General features: G+C 36.6%; 1 protein-coding gene across 2 annotated transcripts; it reads right to left on the minus strand.

Annotated features, from left to right (window-relative positions):
- Positions 1 to 591: 591 nt before the first annotated feature.
- On the minus strand, positions 592 to 8643 carry LOC132274086 (kinesin-like protein KIN-14R). 2 transcript variants are annotated; one of them, XM_059775251.1, is made up of 19 exons: positions 8316 to 8643; positions 7852 to 8156; positions 7583 to 7754; positions 7410 to 7480; positions 7145 to 7328; positions 6928 to 7037; positions 6684 to 6783; positions 6530 to 6616; positions 6230 to 6406; positions 5503 to 5776; positions 5134 to 5295; positions 4389 to 4604; positions 4273 to 4310; positions 3202 to 3365; positions 2798 to 3049; positions 2641 to 2706; positions 2023 to 2100; positions 1463 to 1531; positions 592 to 1370 (listed from the first exon to the last, which is right to left on the minus strand). In XM_059775251.1, exons 1-19 carry the CDS (start codon positions 8560 to 8562, stop codon positions 936 to 938), a joined length of 3207 nt encoding a protein of 1068 aa, XP_059631234.1. In that variant the 5' UTR covers positions 8563 to 8643; the 3' UTR covers positions 592 to 935. The 2 variants fall into 2 exon arrangements, with proteins under 2 accessions (XP_059631234.1, XP_059631235.1); XM_059775252.1 differs by having other exon boundaries at positions 2023 to 2097; positions 8316 to 8642.
- Positions 8644 to 9646: the final 1003 nt, after the last annotated feature.

The following is a 9646-nucleotide window of genomic DNA, read 5'->3' on the forward strand; positions in this document are numbered from 1 at the left end:
CAATTATTATGAATCAAATATTATTATTCTCTAAATTTGAAATTTGTTTTTTTTTAAACAACGGGCTTGTAGCCTAGTGGTATATCAAACATATCAAACCCTTACCTCCCAAAGGTAGGGTAGGGGTTCTAGCCTCAATGGAAAAGCTCTGAGTTTTTTTTTTTTTTTTAATAATTTTTAGAAGCCATGTTCACAAATGCAAAATTATTAATTATCAAAATTTCTGATTAATAATATTAGTAAAAAAATTTAATAATGTTTTTTAAGATTATTGCATCAAATTTTCTTTTAAAAAGTTTAATTTTAAAAAATTTTAAAATTATGAACAATGACATTTTAATTAATAATATTAGCAAAATTTTTTAATAATGTTTTTTAAGATTATTGCATCAAAATTTCTTTTAAAAAGTTTAATTTTAAAAAATTTTAAAATTATGAACAATGACATTTTAATTATAGCATTATGAACAATTACATTTTAAAATTACAAGATTAAAACGTAAATAAATTTTAAATCATACTAATATTATAATTGAGTCATTTTTTATTTATTTTTTTTATTTTTATTTTTTTTGTTTTTCACCAATCACATAGAAAAACTTTATTCAACAACCAAAAGAATTACAAAGCATCAACATAGCTTGGTCTAACCTCGACCGCCTAACACACTCCACTCATCAACACTAATTCTATCCCTCAAAGCCACTCTACATTTCAGCATTTTGTATATTATGAACAATAACATTTTCGGGGGAAAAAAAAAGTATGATACAAGAACTCAGAATTAACGAGGATCAAAGTGACAAAAGGGATTCCACCAATATCATGTCGCTATCACTCTCCTTGACCCTGCTCTTCTGCCTACTGGAAATGAACTTTTGAGCCGTAAGTAATGCCAATATCATGTTGCTGTCACCCTCCTTGACACTGACTTGTCATCTGTTAAATCTGCTACTGGAAATGAGCCTTTGAGCAGTAGGCAATGGTTTCGTAGTTCTTATAACCCTTGCAAATGCTTTAGATGGGTCAATATGCCTAGTCTTACCATTCGTTTCGGTTGGCAATAACTTCCTCTCAACAAAGGGACAGGACAATGAGAAATTGTTCTCGATCCCTTTGCTTTGGTTATCCCTTTTCCGCCTTAACTCGCGCAGGGAGTCGGTTCCTTTGAGCAAGACAGACCCCTGGTTAACCGAGCGGTTACTGGATTTAAGGGCCCTCAGACTCCGGGGATCTGTGTCAGTTATAGCTTCTGGTGTTGACCAGCTTTTGCGCACTTTTGGAGTGGCTTTTGAGTTTTGAGAAGAACACACCGGCATATTTTCTCCCTCTTGTTCTTGCTGTCTCAACTTTTCTTCGAGCTCTTTAATCTGCCATAAAATTTGGATATGAATAAGCACCAGTTAGTTGCTACATCAGCATTTGTTGCATAGCATTTGGTCATGGTAGTAGTAGAAAAAACCTTGTCATGGAGCTTCTGAGATTCCAAGTTGTTTCTATGCAATTTCAGTTTGTTTTCAAGTTCCTTAATCTGTAACAATAATGAGCAAATAAGGTCGCATTTCAAGTCTATAGTCACATGGAAGACTGGTATGGTGCATGAATGAATCTTTGCTAAATAAACAAAATAAAGAAGATTTTTATTATTATTAAGAGGTAGGTTTGAATCATATGGAACTCTAATGCAGTCACCATTACAGTCACTGCCCAGAGGAGATTTTCCAGACTAAAAATGAAAATTATTAAAAACCGCTAACCACCCTAAGAAAAAATAATCTGGGGGCTTCATCTTCCACACTAAAAATGAAAATTAGTAAAAACCGCCTACTTTCCTAGTTCAAGCCTAAAAAGAACCACATTAATGAAAGAAGAAAATTAAAATCAAATTGACTCAAATCAAGTGTGTATGTCTGTGTTCAGTAGAGAGAGATGCGGGGGGAGTCTGGCTGCAATTTCTGTGATAATTAGGGTCACCAAGCAAAGCTCAAACAGTACTTTAAAAATTCAATAAGTCGGACATACCTTTTTCTGAAGGATCATTGACTGAAGCTCAGATTCTTGTTTGCTCTCTTTCAACTTATTTTCAAGCTCCTTGACCTGCTAAAGCATAAGAAAGCAATTAATATATTGCAGCTTGATTTTAAGCACCTTAACTTCTGCAGCATTGCAAAAAGCAACTAAGAGAAAAAATAATTCGCATCTTTCTTAAGGGATAAATTTTCCACTAAGAATCTCATGGTATAAGTTTGACAACCTAAAAGAACAATCACTAATAGATAGTACAAAACATTTAGTTTCTTAGCTGTACAATATTAATTAGTATAACTTTGGATTATGGTGTGTCCAAGGAAGAACTCAGCCATACAACGCTTGCACCTGCCAACCCATTGTTAGTGAACAGTACACGACATTGCATTACAGCCATCATTTTACCAGAGAAATCTTTTATCATCTAATGCGATATTTCTCTGGTGAAATGATTGTAGGGCTCATGCACCTTGATCTGACTCATTAAGGTTAGAACATAAGCCGACCATAGGAAGGTTCATGCTTGATTTTAAAAACCCATGCAGTAACGTTATGATTAACACAAACCGTGTTGAAAAGTAATACAGGGAGGTTTAATTTGGCCGTAAAAACCTTGTGTTGAAGAACCTTGGACTCCACATGCTCATGCTCTTTCATCTTGTTCTCAAGCTGATTGACCTTTGGCAGGATTAACAAAAACAAAGAGTTAACTTTTGGATGCCTATGACAAGGAAGATAATGAAATCAAAATATTACATTAACAAACAACCTTTTTCTGAAGAGTTGAACAAGTATCTTCCTTCCCCTTCAATACTTCTGAAAGCTCCAAGAATCGCATCTCCAGCTGTCTGCACAACTCGGTTTTTGACTCAAACTGGCCTTCGAGATCATTAAGCTTTTCCTGTTGATTTCGGTAAATCTGGTCCTTGCTTTTCAATTTAGCCTCTAAGTTTTGAAAATTCTCTTGTAACTTCTGTAAGACTTCATCTTTGGATCTGGATTCTTGCTTTGCTTTATCAAGCTTTAAAAATTCAAAAAACAGGGAAAAGAAGAGCATTGATTCATCGACTTACCAATGGAAGAAGACACTCAAGGCCAAGTGTTCTTCGGATTGTGCATGTGTAGAAGAAATGATTAATGAAAGAGTACTTCAAATGGCCATAACTAGCTTACCTGCAACTTCAACTTTTGAAGCTCAACTGTATCAACATGTTTCTTTGCAGGACCTAACTCAACCCCTCGAACCCGAGTTGCAAAATTTAGTGAACTTAGAGTCTCTCCCAAGTCCTGCTCTGAAGGGCTGATTTGCACAAACATCAGCGTTTTGGAATCACCCCCTGTAGCACATAAATTTAGGCTTTTTATATTAATCTAAAAAATTCTTTGGAATTTAGACTGACCTGAACTCTGGCATCTCATACAAGTATCCACTTTTAGAGGAGGTCGTTAAAAATATAATCTAGTGCATTCATACACTGACATCATAAAATTGGCCTCATGGATGTTGTTTCTAGGACAAAAACCACTGCGTTTAGATTGTTTTGCACCGCACTAAGCATGAGTACATCTTGAGTTTTACGTAATCTACAATGAGTACTTAAAAAAATGAAAAAATAACACTTTCAATATTCTATATCAGGTTTCAATAATAACAATTATTCATAATGACATTTATTTTGTGAAGTTTTTAATTCATGTCAAATGTTGCTAAGCAATATATAGCACAAGAATAAAAGAGATAGAGATAGGAAAATGCAAACAATGAACTCGGTGATTTAGCGAGGTTCGGAAACTCCTACTCCTCGGCTCAAGATCCCCCTTGAGACTTCCCAAATTCACTAGAGCTTCTCCTTAATGGTGGAGAGCAAACCTTCAAATTTGAAGCAAGACCTTGCTTCTTTTCCTTGCTAGGAGAACACCCTTCTCCTAGGCTTCTTTTGGGTCACACCAACCCTTACAAGATTGTAGCAAAGTTTGTAAATGAAATACAAGAATCTCTCTCAATTGATATACAAGTGTAAGCTCACAACTAGAGAATATCATAATATTAATGAAGCTCAAGTTCTAGGATGAGAGAATGTAGTGATGGTTGAAAGTGAAAGCTCAGAGAAGAATTTAATGGCTTATTGAATGCTCTTGAATGCTCTCTTGAATGTAATCGCAAAACCAAACGACTCCATTTGGCAGGGTTTTCTGATTTACTGACATCGCATTCCAAAATAAAACCTACTTCATTTGGCTTACCTAGTGAATCCTGAAGTAAATGTGTGAGTTTCGAGTTTCTGCAAAATCCCCACAATCGAATTAGGATTTGATGAACTAACAGGACATGTCAGAAAGTAAGATTATAAAAAGTAAACCTGTATGGTATGTGGCTGCTTTTGGCCGCCAAAGCAGATATGACATCTCCAAGAGCTGAAAGTGATCGGTTGATGTTTTGAGCTTCCTTGAGCCGTTCTCCCTGCGCTTCAGTTTTTGCCAGCCTCTCACTCCCTGCCAAATCCACAAGCCAAAGCTTGCTCTTTGTGCAGTCACCATTCATTAAATTCTTCGCTCTCACCATTATGCAAAGCATGCTTTCAAAAATGGAAAAAACAACAACAATAATAGTAGGGCAAGGAAAGAAGTTATTTTAGATAAGCAAGAAAACATTACAACAACAACCAAGCCTTTTCCCAAGGTTGGCTACATGAATCCCATGTTTCCATTCCGCTCTATTTAAGGCCATATCCTCAGTCAATACACATGCTATCACATCTTTCTTTACCAACTCTACCCACGTTAAATTTGGTCTTCCTCGACTATGCCACTTTTCTTAACCGGCGCACCTAAAAGGTCTGTTTTGGACATGTTCAAACTCAAACCATCTTAACCTATTTTCTCTCATTTTATCTCCAATTGGTGCCATTCCAACCATCTCCCAAATGTGATGATTTCTAATTCTACCCTTTCTAGTCTTCCCGCATATCCATCTCAACATTCGCATTTTTGCCACACTCACTTTATGTAAATGTTGTTTCCTAGCTGCCCAAAATTTGGTACCATAAAGTATGGATCGTCTATAAGCAGGAAGACAGTGAGAAAAAAAATTAGATTCAGACTAACCAGTGAGATCGGCTGCTATGTTCATTCACATTGTTTGATCCTACAGCTCTTGCATTGCTTCCAGCCTTCAAAACATCCCACACTTCTTTAATGTTCTCAACTTTAGCTTCAACAATTCCTGGCACATGATGAACCCCTTCAGATGCTTGCCTTATCTCCAACCTAAAAAAGCAAATTTGTATATCAATAGGCAATTCATTGATTACCAAACAAACAATTGAACTTCAATCAAGCAAACTGTATGTTAGTCGGCCAAGCCTTTCCTTTACGTGGTTAAGAAGCCAAATTTCTATCCCAAAAACAATATAAAGAAAATCAATTCAAGTTCTACTTTATTGTTTGAATGGATGAATGAGACTGAAGTTTTACTTCCTCGATGCAGGTGAGGTGGCAAGCAAGTCCCTGATTTGCTCATTGTAAACTTCAAGCACGCTGACAGATATGCTATATGTAAAAGTCTCTTTCCTTTCTTCAGCCAGTTTAAACAGGAGCTCCAAAGTCCTATAATTGACTCCTCGGTTCTGCTCAGTACCCTCCATCGTGTAAGTCTTTCCCGTCCCTGTTTGCCCATATGCGAATATACATACATTGTAGCCATCTAATACTGAAATCACCATAGGCGAAGCATCCGCAAACACATCAACTGTTGAGGCAAATGAAATCCGGGTCAAAATGATAGAAATAAATTTATTGCACTTGCATAGTATTGCTTACAAAATCACAATTTCTCTTAGAAACTGTTTGTTGATCCGATATCCAAAAACAAAATGACCACTCCCCAAAATTATTTTTGGTTGTGAGACACATAAAAGTTCCTCCAAACTTATTTGTATCTAAAATTGCTTTATAATTATATAATTTTAGCAAAGAACCAGAGTGAGAAAATTTGCAAGAAGAATTTTAGGAATAGCTGAAAAAAGTAAAAGAAGCACAAGCAAAAATTATTGAGCGGAATGAAATTGTTGAGGAATTCATTACAACAAGCGTGATTTGCAATGTATTTATACACAATAAACCAGGTATACCCTAATGAAAAAGCTAGTGAAGTACAGATATTTCCCCAAAATTCAAAGAATCGTGTCAAAATGGTGCATACCTTGATCATCCTTTAGGCTATAAATCTGGTCAAATTTATATATTTTCTTCGCAGAAGGGCCTGTAAGTATCCCAAGCTCTCCATCCTTAGCCGCATCAAAATCTACAACTGTTGCACACCCAGATGATGCCGCCTCTTTAGTTAATGGGCGACACCTGCAAAATACCCTGATGTTCCCTGATATGTGCCGGTTTAAAAGAAGCTTTAGTAAGTTTGATTTTCAAGACTGGACTGGACGTACAAAAGAGCTTTAATTATGTAAAAGAAAATGAGGAAAACAAAATGAAAAAGAAAAGGCACCTTTTGCTTCCTGAATTTGGTTATAAAGCTTCTTCCTCTTCCCTTGCTCCTCATTGTACTTCAATTTAAGATCATCACACTCCGCAACTGCAATGCACATAAATTTAATAAGAAAATCAACTATCAACACCAGAGAAGTGCAATATGAACTTACCCAGTGCTTGAACTGCAAAAATCATCTTATTTATTTCGGGAATTGAATCAGCGCATTCGTGTGCTTCACGGGAGAGCTGAGAATGCTCGTCCTTCATGGTCTGCAAATAATCAATAATTCAATATAAATTAACTCAAACCCCTTTCTTTTTCTTTTCTTTTTTAAGTAAGAGAAGTAATTTTCATACCCAAATTAATCTAGAAACAGATCCGTGAATAGAATTTCACTATCTTTGAAAGTTTACCGTAATTTTTCTTCTGAATTCATCAATGGCTGCCACCCATAACCTCTTGTCATGTTCATACCTTCTGGAAACATCCCTCATCTTTGCTGCTTGTTTGACCATAGCTTGATCTGATTGAAAATAATGCATAATAAGAAAATTTTGGCATTTTCAAACAAACAGATAAATTAAAAATATCCATAAATGTGGCGGAACACTTCAGTGAATTGCACCTTACCTAGACAGTGATTTTGGAAAGATTTGTTGTCAAGCTCCATCATAACCTTCTCTAGTTGCTTGTTTGCACTTGTCAGTGACATCCATGCCTCATAGCATTCATCTGTCTTGAGCTGGCACCGGGTGCTTAGCTCCTCTATTTTCTTTTCATATTTGGCTGTAGATCTCATTCTCATACCTTTACTCTGCAAATCACTCAAGTTAAGTAACCAATTATAAAACAATTTGAACTTACAATCTTCACCAAAGCCAAATCTTAATCTAACCTGATCTGAAGTAACTTTTATCTCAACAGCACAATTGTTACATATGACACAACCTTCTTTCTCCTGAGATGCTTCATTCAAGTCACAACAATAGATATGAGCCTCAAATATACACAGAGTGTGTACATGTTTGATATGACAATTCATTCAAAACTAAGGTGACTGATTTTTACCATGTAATTTTGGTGCTTTCTTAATACAAATCCCACTAACTACTGGAAATCCATCAACTCCTTCAAATCGAATAACAATCACCCCATCATCCCCAACAGCAACCCTAAAATCCACCAACTGTAACGGCTTGTTGGCTCCAACAATAGAATAAATGTCAAGTCCACATACAACCTGCCATTTTGACTCCATTAAGACAAACTTCACAAAAACAAATTCTTGTATAAATTAACCAAATATTATACAACTTTTTCAGCAAAATTTTTCTTACCTTCTCTTCCTGCATATAAACATCAAAAACCCTAATCCCTTTAGGCCCATTCGTGTTTACTATCTCCACGAAATGAAGATCGACTAAATAGTCTCCGGTGGAGAGGTTGTCAAGCCGGTAACAGAAATTCCCAAACCGAGCTGACTGATAAAGAGACTCAAAATCACCACCATCAATTATACTTTCATCAGTTCTTAATACATCCCCTCCCTCGAAAGCGAAATCGGGAATAATAAGTATTTTGGAACCTCCTCCTTCTATTACAGGCTCATCTCCTCCAGCATTTACAAACTTTATAATGTCCTCTGGTTCAAGATCCAAATTTTAATAAGCAATTGAACTATAAAAATAAAAAAAATAAAAAAAAAAAAAAAATCTATAAACATATGCGAAAACCCTCCATTCATACGACAATGATGATGATATGCTAAAATTAGTAGGTTTATCAGAAATTATGCACTAACCTCCGCAATTCGTCTTCGTTAACCCAGTTCGGACCAACCTTGAACCCGAAACACACAGCATTGAATCTACTGAAGCTGTATCGTCGTTCTCGCCATCATGACAATCTTTGTTTAAACGATCCAAAAATACAATTTCATTTTGAAATGGTGGTTCAGGCTTGTTCACATCTTTGATCCAATTAAGGACATTGGGTGAGCAAGAGCTTGAATTTAGGGTTTTTGGGTCATGGTAGTTGGAGTACGCCATTTGGGCTGCTAAGAGCTCAAGACAAGATCTGGAGACTAGCTGCTTTGTCTGTGTTTTTTGCTATCCTCATTAGTTTATGGATGTTCAAATTTCGAATTTGTACAGCCGTTGAAATGAACGGACCGTTACTTGATTACTAGGGCTCTATCTGTGGTGTGGGGTCAATTGGTCAATTTGGTCTTCACTTTTCTCTCCATAGTCATCATAGTCCTAGGCTCCTAGAGCTCGTCTTGGTTCAAACAGGAGGCTCCCGGCACCTGTGGGGTAAAAAATGCTAACATGGCAGTATAAGTTAAAATGGTATTTACTGACTTTGTATAATATATATTAGGGTAAAGTGGATTAAATCCCCCTGGATTATGTCTCAATTGCAAGAAACCCCCTTGAAGTAAGTAAAATTCTTTAAACTATCACTTTGTTGCAATGGTTAGTAAGCCGTTAACAGAAAATATAAATTACCGTTTAGCGCTTAAGTTAAATGACGCCATTTTGTGTTATATCCAACTTTATAGCAAAATTGGGTGTAATGTATAAAAATACCCTCATTTGAATCTGCCACCTCATAATAACTAGGCATTTATGTAATTTTAAAAAACCTACAATGCTAACTTCTCTATGCATCTCTCCTCCCCTCTCTTCCCCTTCATGTTTTTTCCAAACCCTAAATAAATGTCGCCGCCGCCATATGCCCAGACCAACGCCGCCACGATTTGAGCAAGCTTTTGCCATTAACGCGAAAATTTGATGGGTTTGACAACGCCGCCATATGCCCAGACCAACGTCGCCAGAATGAGCTCGCCGCGACAATGAGCTCAGAATGTTTGAATGGTCGGTGGCCAAGAGCGTCGACATACCCACCGGCGACAAATGACAGAGGTGGTGAAAAAGAAGAATCGATGATACAAGAACTTGAACGGTGGTGGGAAATTAGCTGACTGGTGATGACGCAAGCTGGTCTGTACTTGAACGGAGTTGATGCACTTAGAGTAAGGCCTGGTCTAGTTTGTACTGAATGATGTTTGAATAGATCTGGTGACCAATGAGGAGTTCGGCGGTGATGTACGCAGCTAGAAATGGGTCATGT

Source organism: Cornus florida, unplaced genomic scaffold (assembly GCF_030987335.1).
Source record: "Cornus florida cultivar Cherokee Brave unplaced genomic scaffold, ASM3098733v1 CherokeeBrave_3.0.0_Hap2_Chr09, whole genome shotgun sequence".
In the NCBI taxonomy this organism is placed as follows: domain Eukaryota; kingdom Viridiplantae; phylum Streptophyta; class Magnoliopsida; order Cornales; family Cornaceae; genus Cornus; species Cornus florida.